Below are 14,472 nucleotides of genomic sequence, written 5' to 3'. Positions count from 1 at the left end.
GCAGCAATCCAGTGCGTGAAGATAACACGGCAGACGCGATAACAATGAATCCATAATATAGATGTTTTGGGTTATATCGGGTAAATATATAAATGTGTCGTTTACCCGCCACCACCCGCACACGGCCAATTGGTAAGGTTTGTCACGTGAACAGAACGTGGCCAATTTGTTACACGTACAGCACACCTGCGTGTTGGAGAGCAAATCCACAACATTCACAATCTGTAAAATGCCAGCGACTGCTCTGGCCGCTTGCACATTCGTAGAGGATGAGCGTGTTTAAACCAGAACAATAATTCGCAATGGCTAAGCAATCTGGTAAGGTAGCTCAGCGGGACATTGAGCGGCTTCAGGGGTGGGGGGGGGGGCGGTTGACTCAGCCCATCATGCTTCTGGGGTCGATAAAGTAGGTACCCGCTTTGAACACGGGACGGTGGGCGATCTCACCATGCCGTCGTGCGCTCGCTCACCTTCCAGCTTGTGCGTGGCGGCCACCTCGTCCCGGAGGAGGGATCCGTACTCCTCGATCTCCTCCTCGACCACCCTGAGCATCACGTTCACCTGGGGAAGCGCGACGTCATTACCATCTCGGATTTCAACGCGCAAACGACGCGTCTGCATCGTTCAGCCAATGACGTACACGTACGTACGTCATCGGAATAGAAAAGGGTTAAAGCAGCCGAGATCATGAAAAGGCGCTCTACTTCAGAACCGGCTTCGAGCGCTGGTAAAAGCATGGGATTTGGAGCCATGAATATCGCAGTTACGTGAACACGTGGGCACATGTAATCACTCACCTTAGAGACATCCATGAGCTCTTGAAGTTTCTGTTTCTGCTTCCGTTTTTCAGATTCTGCAAGTGATAAAATGGAACACGAGTTAATTGTCAACGTTCATGAAAAACATTCAACGCACGCCGATCGTACGGTGACGGTTTTTGTAATGGCGTGGCAGACAGTTATAGGCTGCCTGGAAACTTTACCCTTGAGAATAAAAAAGAATGACAATTTGCAAGTGACAGATGAAAAGTAGATAGTGCGTCCGTATCGCTAGATTGTTCTGGCTTCAGTCACGGAATTACAGGTCTCTTCCGAACCACCATGGCATTGCTTCGTGCTCTGTAGCGACTCGTTTACGGAGCTGAGCTCGTCTGAAGTTTAAGAGATACATTTTCATTGCAATTACTGATGAACTTGAGAAAGTGTTAAATTAAGTGTTACTTTTTGGTTCTTTCGGTAAAGTCACGTAGAAAGAAAATAAATTAAGTGTTACTGTTCAATTATTTATCGTCACACCTATTAATACGTCGCTTAACGATTCACAATGATCACACAATCAGCCATGCACAGTGCCCTCTAGAATATTTTTTTCGTGCAGAAATTCTCGAGCGGAAATCAAATTGCGCTCCAGTCCGCTTGACAGGCGGCGCCAGGCCCAGGTTGCTTTCTAAATAAAGACTGAAAACTCATTCCTAGAAAAAACTGCTGTTTGCGTTTCATTTGGTGTCCCTCCCCTGCACCTTCTATTGGCACGTTAGCTACGAACGGTGTGAAAGATCAACACACATACGTGTTGTGTGCAAGGGCGGTGTTTTGTTTGTTCAAACTTTGTTTCCTTGTTTGTTTCATTGCGAATCGTTGACGTGCGAGTTCATTACAAAGCACTGATGACAATATAATGGGGCGGGTTGGGCGGGGGGCTAGAGAAACTCTCCTCCGTGCGAGCAAAAATCAGAGACCGGCATGCCAAGGGCTTAACGAGGGGGGGGGGGGCGGGGACATTCGGGCTCACCGCCCCCCACGCAAGCGGGGACCGCGAGCGTGAAAGCTTAATACGGGGAGGGAAGGACGATAATCCAATCCGTTCCCTTAAGGAAATTGAACGTGAAGGTCACTCGTACCATCCAAACTTTCCGAGTCCACTCCGAGGTCCTTGAGCTGGTTTAGGCACGCGGTCATGGCCTGCGACAAACACAATGCGCTCGTCATCACGATTATAACAACAACAGCCGCCGTTCGCGACGACTAAGTGGCGGTGACGTCACCACGGCGCCTGTGCCAGGACAGGTGCACTCCGAGGAGGTCATGGGACAGGCCCACGTGCCATGGTTTGGCTGACTGGTTAATGAATTGAAACCGAGCCTTTGCTGATGATTTTTTGTGTTTAGCTTGTTGTCCTTCCCCCCCACCTCCAATTAACATGGTTGGCTCCGTATGGTGCAGAATGAAGTTGAATGTACGTACGTACAGATGATAATATGCATCGGATTAAACAAGAGTGCAGCAATTAGTCCAACAAAATGGGGGAAAACGGAAAAGTAATACAAACGAGAGGAAAGGGAACTCGCTCTTAAATCGAATTGCCAACCTAAATTGTGACAGTTCGTCAACTCTTTGTGGGGAGGTGAAAATGACCCCCAACTCTCACGACACGACACCAGAGCCTCACGGTGACCCTCCGGCCCACGATGAAGAAGGAGCCAACAACTACATCTTGCACCCTTTAAATAAGGCCCCTCTCTTAACAAACATGAGGTGGCCCTCCTAACGTGTCTGTCCATAGTAGTTCACTACACATCTGCCACGATGCTAAAAGTCCTTCCCCCTGGCTGGTGCCGATCGATCTTCATTGGTAACCTTGTGCCAGGGATTTAAATTCCACATTTCTATGGTAGAAACCAGTCAATTTCCATAGCACAGCCACCCATGACTAGCCACCAAGTGGTACTAATTTGATTGACTTTGTGTGCAGTCATTGGCAACTGGACTGAAACAATTAATTTGCTAGACACGATAAACTTGCACTTATCTTGGGTGAGTGCCTAGGAATGTAATTAGGTTGGGAGGATGAGCCGTTTAGATCAATCAATGAGCATTTACAGAGCAAGCCATCGATTCAAATTAACTGTGTCCATGGACCCACCAAACCCATTCATTACAATGTTGGATAACTTTGCTAGATTTTCCACAAAGTTAGATTCTTTTGAAAATATTACTTCGTCGAAATCAATATATTGTTTAATTATTACTGCAATTATTAATTATTATACATTACTGTAAATTGTCATCCATAACGAGGAAAGTTTTAATCAGCACAATATTGCCAGTTACAACATACTGATCAGATACATGGACAACGACAAAGATAACGGAACAAAAGTTCAAATTGTAAATGTCGTGGATTAACTCTCAAAACACACCGGTGTGCTGAAGCAGTAACGAATTGGCAAGTTTTGTTTACGAGACAAACCGAACTGATTGGCTGTGTCGGGGCTGTGACGGAGCGGTGGTGGTGGTGGTGTGTAACGGACACGTTTACATTAACGCGATCGAACCCAAAAGAAAACCTTTCATTGTGACTGCTCGCATTTGTTGAGTTGCCAGGTCTCCTCACCTCCACCTCATTCTGCTTGAAGGCCACGGCCTCCTCCAGGCTCTTCTGCGTCTGCCTCTCCGCGTGCAAGGTCTCCGTCAGCTCCCCAACCGACGTGTCGCAGAGCTCCACCTCCTCCTCCAGCTGCACATTCAACGGTCAAGACGCCCACAATTACAAATCGTGAATGCATTATTACCTTTCAATCACGTTTTTACTCTTGTCATTCGCCGTTATATTTTATTTACCCTACCCTCGTCGGCTATGCATTATTCGCTCTGCTTCTCTGAAGCTTGCATCGGCACGCAATTTGCTTTCGTTGAAAAATTTCATACATGCGACTCGATGCGTGTATCGGCGAGTGTAAGGATCTACACGTTGCGTGAACGTTGAACTTCTTTTGCACCATACGTGGCCAACCGCGCTAAATCGAATCATTTAACGATTACCAAACATACAAGCGCTCGCAAAGTGTGCTCTCCTCACCCGGAACAGACACCGGGCACCTTGATAGAAACTAGAAACTATACGCTCACAAACTGCATCATTTGCCAGAAGCCTGTCCCGAAGGGTTTTGTTTAAGCGTCCACGTGCGCGCGCGACTCGCTGCCGGTGGCCGCTGGGGTTTGGGAGACGAGTTAACGGCCTTGCGGTTCAGCCCACCCGCTGGTTGCTGCGTTGCAGCTGCTCATTCTCCTTCTCCATTTTGACCAGCTTGGCCACCATCTTGTCGTTGTTGCTGTTGGCGGTGCCAACCCGAGACAGGACCTGCAATGGGGACAACAACAACAACAAGATGCCGCTTATCCACGGGACCCTTTTTGCCGGTATCAAGACGATGAAAAAAAAACGTAACATGCTTTAGCCTTTCCGGTTGGAAAAAAAGATAAAGGCAAAGATCCCCCCCCTATAGCCTAAACAGACCGTTGGGGCAAGTGCTGTTCGCGAGCACCTATGAATTCCGGCAAGGTACACGAGGGGGTAGGTGGCCAGCACCATGCCCGAACGCCTTTGTCTCCCCAGTGGCGATGTTTACACACTGCACCAGGTACTCATTTGAGGCTGAGTCGACCTAGGGGAGCATGCCTCGAATCGGTTCAGATAATCGTCACTGGCGTCGGCCATGAGCGGGAATTGAATTCGGGTTGCCGGGTTCGTAGAGCAGTGCGCTTACCGCTACACTACCACTCTCGACATACAAACACCAAATAGACACTAATTATCACAACAAATTAAGTCTGCATGAACCACACATGATTGTGGTAAAACATGCAAACATGCTTTGATAAAGATTGCATTGTCCTTGAAACTGATTGGCCTATACCAGAGACAGCCTTCTTTGTGGCCTAGTCTCACCAGTGTTAGACCAAAGAATGCCAAAAGGCAAATATTATTACAAAGGCAATAAAATTTTGATTTCAAGCTTTCGTGACTGCAGGGATTCATATTCTTGGTTCTTTCGGTGAAGTCACGTAGAAGGGAAGTAATAAAACAATAAAAATAAAACATAAAATACAATTCTCACGACGTTTCGGCCACAACGCAAGCAGCCGTCCTCAACAGACCTGTTTCTTCACCTGAGGACGGCTGCTTGCGTTGTGGCCGAAACGTCGTGAGAATTATTTTATTATGTTTTATTTGTATTATTTTATTACTTCCCTTCTACGTGACTTTACCGAAAGAACCAAGAAGAGATATATGTAGGTCAAGTATTTTTCGATTTAAACTTTCGTGACTGCAGGGATTCATATTCTTGGTTCTTTCGGTGAAGTCACGTAGAAGGGAAATAATAAAATAATACAAATAAAACTATTTAATTCTCACGACGTTTCGATTGCAACACAAGCAATCATCATCAGGTGTGAAAACCACAGCAAAAATTATTTTGAAAAAACCGCCACTTTTTTCAATCATCACCTGATGATGATTGCTTGTGTTGCAATCGAAACATCGTGATTTAATTTATTTTATACCTACGTGACTTTACCGAAAGAACCAAAGAGTATATTCCAGTTACTTTCCCCACACCGACTTGGCCACAAGGGGGCTCTCGGTGCCTGTGTGGTGCCCGCTGCTGTCGGGCAGCAACGGCACACACGGCCTGCCCACTGACATCACCCACCAGCGATGTTAGCCATGGCCAGGGATCCAACATCCTAGTCGTCATCTTCTTGGTTCTTTCGGTAAAGTCACTTAGAATGGAAATAATAAAATAATAAAAATAAAACATAATAAAATACAATTCAAGACAGAGTCAGAGTCATTCAGACTCTGTCTTCTCGACAGACCTATTCTCCACCTGAGGACGGCTGCTTGCGTTGTGGCCGAAACGTCGTGAGAATTGTATTTTATTATGTTTTATTTTTATCATTTTATTATTTCCATTCTACGTGACTTTACCGAAAGAACCAAGAAGATGAATCCCTGCAGTCACGAAAGCTTTAAATCGAAAAATCTTAGTCGTCGTCGGCTCTCCAACTCGAGCCAACTGGCCCGTAGGGCAACGCGCCGCGCTAACCGCTGTGCCACCGCTCCAGCCCGTTTGTAACGTCTCGTTGTTGCGGCGATCCCACCGCGCGCGTTGCGCAAACACCAAACTCACCGCCTCGAGCTCTGCTTTCAGCGAGCCGAGTGTCTGCTCCACGCTCTCCGTGCTGCGCTGCAGCCGCAGTTTCTGTAACGTCAACACCGCCCTCGTCAATGGGTTGTGGTGTACAGCGTTGCAGTGTGGCGCGTTGCTGCGTACCGTGTCGCGTTGCAGTGTATCGCATTGTAGAACTCAATTGTAGTATAACGCATTGTAGCATACTGCATTCTGGTGTACTGCATTCTGGTGTACTGCATCCTGGTGTACTGCATCCTGGTGTACTGCATCGTATCGTGCTGCTTTGTAGCATACCACATTCTAGTCTACAGCATTGTGCTGCATCGCAATGTACCGCGTTGCAGTGTACCGCACTGGAATGCCGTACCAAAGAATGCTGCTGCTCCCAATGCTGCTGCATTGACTCGAGGCTGCGTCGGATCACCTCCATTTCGCTGCGTCGCTCGCAGATGTTCTCCTGCAGCTCTTTGTGCTCCGTCTGAGCACAGGCGTCGGCGGCAGCACGTCAGAGAACAGCACACACACCGGTAAGTACGACACATGCACATCACACAGTACACACACCCGCAAGTACGACACATGCACAGCACACAGCACACCGCTAGCACGACCCACAGTGCGCACAGCACACAGCACACCAATAGCACGACCCACAGTGCGCACAGCACACAGTACACAGCTAGCATTTCGCACGGTACACATAGTACACAATCCTCAGCGAGCACGTTGCACACAGCACACCACTAGCACGATGCACACAGCGAGCACGGCGCGCACAGTGCAACGTCGGCCGCTTGCCAATCCTCAGGGCCGTATTATCTTAAATCGGGACCGGGCTCTGGCTTCGACCGCTCGGTTGCTTTCAAAGACGCGCGAGCGGCTCAGACAAGGCCTTGCTCAGGCTCAGCTCATGGCACGAATAAGCGATTTCAGGGCTGCGCCCTTACCATAGCCCAGCGATGTCCACCGAGACTGCTCACCTGCAGCTTGGCGATGGCCTGCTGGCTGCCTTTCGACCCCTCCAGAATGCCGTCCAGCGAGCTCGCTTTCCCATGGATCTTTCAGACAAAGATGAAGATCTCTCGTTAAGACTCGCACACCATTGGAGCCCAGTGCCGTCAGCGAGCGCCTTGCTTAATAAATGACGATTAAAGAAACATCGCATCCGTCAATAACACTGTGCTCTTAAAGCATAAGTATATAGTGGACAACATCTCGGGCAGTGGCCTTTCTTCATAGGACATGACTGGATAAGGTCGGGACAGCACAAGAAGGTGGATGGTGTGGCTGGCACCACTCCCTGCTGCTTTTGTCTTCCCAGTGCTGAGTACCCCCTTGCCATTCTGACGACGTGCGTGCACGTCATCGAAACGGAAAAAAAAACTAAAATAAAATATCATTATGGGAACCTCATTTGCCAGTAAAAATATGATAATTGGTTCTTTACCCTTCTATCTGGCAACAAAACTGACACCTTTTTACAAGGAGTCATGTTTGCATAGACCGCAATACCTGCAGTCATAATACAAACAAAAGAACATAACTCTGATAATGTGCACTGTCCTTGAAGTTGATTGGTCCACACCCGAGACAGCTTTCCTTAGAGCCTAGTCTCATATGGGTTGGACCAGATGACGCCAAAAGGCGCACAACTCAAGGACAATGCACCATCAGAGTTTGAGAGCTCGGGGCAAGCATCTACACTATGGGAACCTCATTTGCCAGTAAAAATATGATAATTGGTTCTTTACCCTTCTATCTGGCAACAAAACTGACACCTTTTTACAAGGAGTCATGTTTGCATAGACCGCAATACCTGCAGTCATAATACAAACAAAAGAACATAACTCTGATAATGTGCACTGTCCTTGAAGTTGATTGGTCCACACCCGAGACAGCTTTCCTTAGAGCCTAGTCTCATATGGGTTGGACCAGATGACGCCAAAAGGCGCACAACTCAAGGACAATGCACCATCAGAGTTTGAGAGCTCGGGGCAAGCATCTACACTATGGGAACCTCATTTGCCAGTAAAAATATGATAATTGGTTCTTTACCCTTCTATCTGGCAACAAAACTGACACCTTTTTACAAGGAGTCATGTTTGCATAGACCGCAATACCTGCAGTCATAATACAAACAAAAGAACATAACTCTGATAATGTGCACTGTCCTTGAAGTTGATTGGTCCACACCCGAGACAGCTTTCCTTAGAGCCTAGTCTCATATGGGTTGGACCAGATGACGCCAAAAGGCGCACAACTCAAGGACAATGCACCATCAGAGTTTGAGAGCTCGGGGCAAGCATCTACACTATGGGAACCTCATTTGCCAGTAAAAATATGATAATTGGTTCTTTACCCTTCTATCTGGCAACAAAACTGACACCTTTTTACAAGGAGTCATGTTTGCATAGACCGCAATACCTGCAGTCATAATACAAACAAAAGAACATAACTCTGATAATGTGCACTGTCCTTGAAGTTGATTGGTCCACACCCGAGACAGCTTTCCTTAGAGCCTAGTCTCATATGGGTTGGACCAGATGACGCCAAAAGGCGCACAACTCAAGGACAATGCACCATCAGAGTTTGAGAGCTCGGGGCAAGCATCTACACTATGGGAACCTCATTTGCCAGTAAAAATATGATAATTGGTTCTTTACCCTTCTATCTGGCAACAAAACTGACACCTTTTTACAAGGAGTCATGTTTGCATAGACCGCAATACCTGCAGTCATAATACAAACAAAAGAACATAACTCTGATAATGTGCACTGTCCTTGAAGTTGATTGGTCCACACCCGAGACAGCTTTCCTTAGAGCCTAGTCTCATATGGGTTGGACCAGATGACGCCAAAAGGCGCACAACTCAAGGACAATGCACCATCAGAGTTTGAGAGCTCGGGGCAAGCATCTACACTATGGGAACCTCATTTGCCAGTAAAAATATGATAATTGGTTCTTTACCCTTCTATCTGGCAACAAAACTGACACCTTTTTACAAGGAGTCATGTTTGCATAGACCGCAATACCTGCAGTCATAATACAAACAAAAGAACATAACTCTGATAATGTGCACTGTCCTTGTAAAAAGGTGTCAGTTTTGTTGCCAGATAGAAGGGTAAAGAACCAATTATCATATTTTTACTGGCAAATGAGGTTCCCATAGTGTAGATGCTTGCCCCGAGCTCTCAAACTCTGATGGTGCATTGTCCTTGAGTTGTGCGCCTTTTGGCGTCATCTGGTCCAACCCATATGAGACTAGGCTCTAAGGAAAGCTGTCTCGGGTGTGGACCAATCAACTTCAAGGACAGTGCACATTATCAGAGTTATGTTCTTTTGTTTGTATTATGACTGCAGGTATTGCGGTCTATGCAAACATGACTCCTTGTAAAAAGGTGTCAGTTTTGTTGCCAGATAGAAGGGTAAAGAACCAATTATCATATTTTTACTGGCAAATGAGGTTCCCATAGTGTAGATGCTTGCCCCGAGCTCTCAAACTCTGATGGTGCATTGTCCTTGAGTTGTGCGCCTTTTGGCGTCATCTGGTCCAACCCATATGAGACTAGGCTCTAAGGAAAGCTGTCTCGGGTGTGGACCAATCAACTTCAAGGACAGTGCACATTATCAGAGTTATGTTCTTTTGTTTGTATTATGACTGCAGGTATTGCGGTCTATGCAAACATGACTCCTTGTAAAAAGGTGTCAGTTTTGTTGCCAGATAGAAGGGTAAAGAACCAATTATCATATTTTTACTGGCAAATGAGGTTCCCATAGTGTAGATGCTTGCCCCGAGCTCTCAAACTCTGATGGTGCATTGTCCTTGAGTTGTGCGCCTTTTGGCGTCATCTGGTCCAACCCATATGAGACTAGGCTCTAAGGAAAGCTGTCTCGGGTGTGGACCAATCAACTTCAAGGACAGTGCACATTATCAGAGTTATGTTCTTTTGTTTGTATTATGACTGCAGGTATTGCGGTCTATGCAAACATGACTCCTTGTAAAAAGGTGTCAGTTTTGTTGCCAGATAGAAGGGTAAAGAACCAATTATCATATTTTTACTGGCAAATGAGGTTCCCATAGTGTAGATGCTTGCCCCGAGCTCTCAAACTCTGATGGTGCATTGTCCTTGAGTTGTGCGCCTTTTGGCGTCATCTGGTCCAACCCATATGAGACTAGGCTCTAAGGAAAGCTGTCTCGGGTGTGGACCAATCAACTTCAAGGACAGTGCACATTATCAGAGTTATGTTCTTTTGTTTGTATTATGACTGCAGGTATTGCGGTCTATGCAAACATGACTCCTTGTAAAAAGGTGTCAGTTTTGTTGCCAGATAGAAGGGTAAAGAACCAATTATCATATTTTTACTGGCAAATGAGGTTCCCATAGTGTAGATGCTTGCCCCGAGCTCTCAAACTCTGATGGTGCATTGTCCTTGAGTTGTGCGCCTTTTGGCGTCATCTGGTCCAACCCATATGAGACTAGGCTCTAAGGAAAGCTGTCTCGGGTGTGGACCAATCAACTTCAAGGACAGTGCACATTATCAGAGTTATGTTCTTTTGTTTGTATTATGACTGCAGGTATTGCGGTCTATGCAAACATGACTCCTTGTAAAAAGGTGTCAGTTTTGTTGCCAGATAGAAGGGTAAAGAACCAATTATCATATTTTTACTGGCAAATGAGGTTCCCATAGTGTAGATGCTTGCCCCGAGCTCTCAAACTCTGATGGTGCATTGTCCTTGAGTTGTGCGCCTTTTGGCGTCATCTGGTCCAACCCATATGAGACTAGGCTCTAAGGAAAGCTGTCTCGGGTGTGGACCAATCAACTTCAAGGACAGTGCACATTATCAGAGTTATGTTCTTTTGTTTGTATTATGACTGCAGGTATTGCGGTCTATGCAAACATGACTCCTTGTAAAAAGGTGTCAGTTTTGTTGCCAGATAGAAGGGTAAAGAACCAATTATAAAATATCATTATCGGTACGTCTTCAGGTCGGAAGAAGTACCGAGGCTCCCACAAGGCCATGCGGGAGGGCGTGTGGCGCAGTTTGGCGCCAGCGATCGTAGAGTGCGATCGTGGAGCTACAGTTCTCTGCGGTGAGTACAATGTCTTCAAAAACAACGGCGCTACGCCTCTCTAAATAAAGTTTAGGTTAACAGCTCACACGTTCCGAGATTCAGCGGTGAACGGGATCCCGCACCCTGCAACTTGCAGACGTCTCGGCACGGGATAGGGCTTAATAGACACCGCACCAGGTATTCAATTATAGCCGAATCAACTTTGGAGTTGCCCGAGATGAGTTCAGATGTCACCGATGGTGTGCGTTGCCGGGAATTGAATGCAGGTCACCAGGATTTTCTAACAGTGCCTGAACCACTAGACCAAGCCCTCTCCTTCCCCCCCGCACGACACTTAGCCATTCGACCGAGTGGTAGCAACGTCACCACGGCACTTGCGGTAGCATAGGTGCGCTTTGAGGGCATGTGAAGTGTCAAAGGCTCGCTGCCAGGATGTCACGGTACAGACCCGGTTAACCGAGATGATTGGCAGATGCGTTTCATGTGCTCCCAAATGTGCGTCATCGCAGCCGATGCATGTACACACAAACACTACTCCGTCAATACTATTTGGTTTGCAGACATCACGTGAAATGGGGTCCCCCCTCCCCTGTCCAATTTCTCCCCCCCCACGCCCCCCCCCCCCACCCCCGGTATCCCAGTGCTGGGGCCCCTCCAGCCCCTGGGCCTCCGCGATGCATCTGCACTGCCCGCTGCTCACTGGATAGCTACGCCACAACTCGTAAACCCCACCCCCCCCTCACCTCTTTCCTCGCATTTGCGAGTCGCTCTGCCAGCTCGTGTTTCTCCTCCAGAACAGTCTTGACCGTCTGGATGTGTCGGGCTTCCCTCCCTGCGGCAACCCCCACCAGAAAACATTGGGGGGAGGGGTCCGCCGATCGAACGCGAAACGAGGGTGGGAAAAACATAACGCAATGGCACGCGTCTCGTAATTTGACTTGCACCTCTAAACCAAATTGTTTCAGAAGCAGCTGTGCGGCTCGGGCGGCGAGATTTTGCGCTCGGATCCAAGCGACCGCTCGTGGATTAAAACACGTCCTCGGGTGCAGCAGGTTGATGATGGTCAATCACCGGTGACGACACAGAATAAATACAACCATTAAAATTTTGGTTGTCCGGTGAAGGTGGCCCAGCTATCAATAGCGTCAATCATCATTTAAACCACCACTGCCATCAAAGTCAGCCATGTTCGATCCACTGGTGGATGAGGGCCTCCCCACAAGCCGTTGCAATCTCTCACAGCCTCGACGGACTTAGGTTTTCATCAGCAGATAGTATTTCACTCTTTCAAATTAGTTTGATCCGTTCGGCAAAAACGTTTCGAGAATTATTAAGCGGTGAAACTGCCGTTGCTATATATGTGTGCACGCACGATTTGCAGCCTATTCTCGAAGACAGCACAGTGCACTGCAGTTGCTAAATGTCCAAACGTTGAGTGTTTAAAATAGGGTCTGGAAGGTGAGGTGAACTTACTTAATCAATGAATTACAAACGAGCAAAATTTTATTTTTACAATTTTGGAGAAGCAATACTTACGTAGATATCTTCTGTTTTGAAACTGTCAACAAAGAAAGAAAGCCAAAGTTAGTTCAGATCAGGCAACAAACATGCAACAACTGTCACTGGCGCTCCCAAGCATTTTCCGGTTGTACCGCGTGCGCTTCGGCACGCTGTCCGACATGTCTCTCAGCATGCACCGACATGGAAGGAGACTGCTGTGAAGGAAATCTACAGGAGACATTCAGAGCTCAACCATTATGGATGTGTGAATGTGCACGCGCGTTTTTGCGATTACTCCATATCCCGCTAATTTCACAAATGTCACTTATGAGCTACGCTGCCTCAACCAAGATCATCACAGACACAATGCGCCTCTCAGGGCAAACTGACATTGGGCATGGTAGCCAAATGGCATTTCAAACTCTCCCGTACAACGCTGGGCATATTCAAAGCGATAAATAATGAGGTCACACTTCTTTTCATTGTGAGAATTAAAAGGGAATGTAATTATTAATCGAGTTTCTCGTGTATGCGTATATGTATGGTGAACTTCTTTCATAGCCAACCGTGCTAATCGGTGGTGCAGCACGGTGTATATCACCGTTCACAATAAAATTGCCTCCAAGCGTCTTGTGAAATGTTTGTTTTCAAAATCAACAACCCGTTCAATTGTGCCTTGTACACACTAAACACCCAAGTCTGTATATCGGTGGTTCTTAACCTTTACTGCAGCCTTCAACCCCTTTGGTTATCAATCGTAAAAAAAATGTATAATGTTAATAAACACATAGGTTTCATGAAAGTAGTTGTACTTATGTGCCCGTGCTTAATTTGTGTTTCGATGATTTACCTTCGAAAAAAATCTGCCATGTCTCCCACCCCCAGGAGGTGCACGTGTACCCCAGGTTAAGAACCACTGCTGTAGGGTATTAAAAAACAACCCCATGACTTTCTCTCTAAACCAGCCTACTTTGCACCGCAACTTCCAATTGAAGGTGCGTCGGCCAGGATGGGATGGAAGAGCAGAGAGGGCGGGGGGGGCTACGTCCTACAACGTGCTGCTTTCGCACCACGTCTGGAACCCACCACGCAGATGAGCCTCCAGAGAAAGGCGAGTGAGAAGGCGATGCCCAGGCACAGTCCCGTGGCCACGACGTCCCAGGGCACGCCATGGTAGCTGGGTCCGGGTCGCCACTCGGCCGGGAGCTGAGAAGCCACCTGCGGAGAACGCAGCATGAGGGAGTTGCTCGCAATTCACGGCAAGACCACTGGGTGATAGCTGGGCCCAGGGTTCCTCTTCCTATTCTCCCGTACGGATATTCATTGAGGAGCAACTGTCCACGTGAAATGTTCGAAGACGAGTGCGTCAGGCGCGAGTTTGCACAGAGACCCATAGACCTGTACATTTTAGTCTACGATGCTGCTGCCTTGATGTTGCCAGTAAGGCCTCAATGTGATTCGTCAATCACGTTGTGGCCTTAAAATGAAAAACACTTTACAGGCGACGTTTCGGGAAATGGCGCCAGAGGGAGAGTGGATAAAAGAGTCGGAGACTGCACTTGCTCATAATGTTAAAATGACTGCACTTGCTATCTTACATTTCTTATTTTATATTTATAGAGCGCCTTAGCTCAAGGAACTTATACCACCGCGCTTGATGAGAAATACAGTTTTACAAAACGTTTTATCATGACCAGTTTTTAAACTGCCCCACGCAGTGATCCACAGACTCACAATGTGATTGCACTGTCTACTCCAGTGCAATCACAGTCACATTTGTGTGATTCTATAATTTTACATCTGTGGAAAAGGTGACTGCAGCTGCCATGGTGAGTTTGATTTTCGTTTAAGTTATCCCATCGCTTGTGGGGAAGTGACCTTTATGGTGGCTTGGGAAAAACAGGGCTAATAGCTCTCTCA

General features: G+C 47.1%; 1 protein-coding gene across 2 annotated transcripts in view; it reads right to left on the bottom strand.

The window, feature by feature from the left end:
- LOC144729603 (uncharacterized) overlaps nucleotides 1–14,472 on the bottom strand; it is a 63,595-nt gene that overhangs the window by 22,289 nt on the left and 26,834 nt on the right. For both annotated transcript variants that reach the window (XM_078609974.1, XM_078609975.1), the window contains exons 6-16: nucleotides 13,639–13,770; nucleotides 12,589–12,610; nucleotides 11,796–11,884; nucleotides 6,958–7,035; nucleotides 6,345–6,455; nucleotides 5,975–6,046; nucleotides 4,036–4,140; nucleotides 3,394–3,516; nucleotides 1,901–1,961; nucleotides 798–853; nucleotides 471–561 (exon numbers count right to left, since the gene is read on the bottom strand). In XM_078609974.1, the coding sequence (XP_078466100.1) occupies nucleotides 471–561; nucleotides 798–853; nucleotides 1,901–1,961; nucleotides 3,394–3,516; nucleotides 4,036–4,140; nucleotides 5,975–6,046; nucleotides 6,345–6,455; nucleotides 6,958–7,035; nucleotides 11,796–11,884; nucleotides 12,589–12,610; nucleotides 13,639–13,770 (940 nt within the window). The remainder of the gene's footprint in view (nucleotides 1–470; nucleotides 562–797; nucleotides 854–1,900; nucleotides 1,962–3,393; nucleotides 3,517–4,035; nucleotides 4,141–5,974; nucleotides 6,047–6,344; nucleotides 6,456–6,957; nucleotides 7,036–11,795; nucleotides 11,885–12,588; nucleotides 12,611–13,638; nucleotides 13,771–14,472) is intronic.

The sequence above is a fragment of the Lampetra planeri genome, chromosome 33 (assembly GCF_965212315.1).
Source record: "Lampetra planeri chromosome 33, kcLamPlan1.2.h2, whole genome shotgun sequence".
Taxonomy (NCBI): Eukaryota; Metazoa; Chordata; class Hyperoartia; order Petromyzontiformes; family Petromyzontidae; genus Lampetra; species Lampetra planeri.
This window is presented reverse-complemented; position numbering and strand designations above follow the sequence as displayed.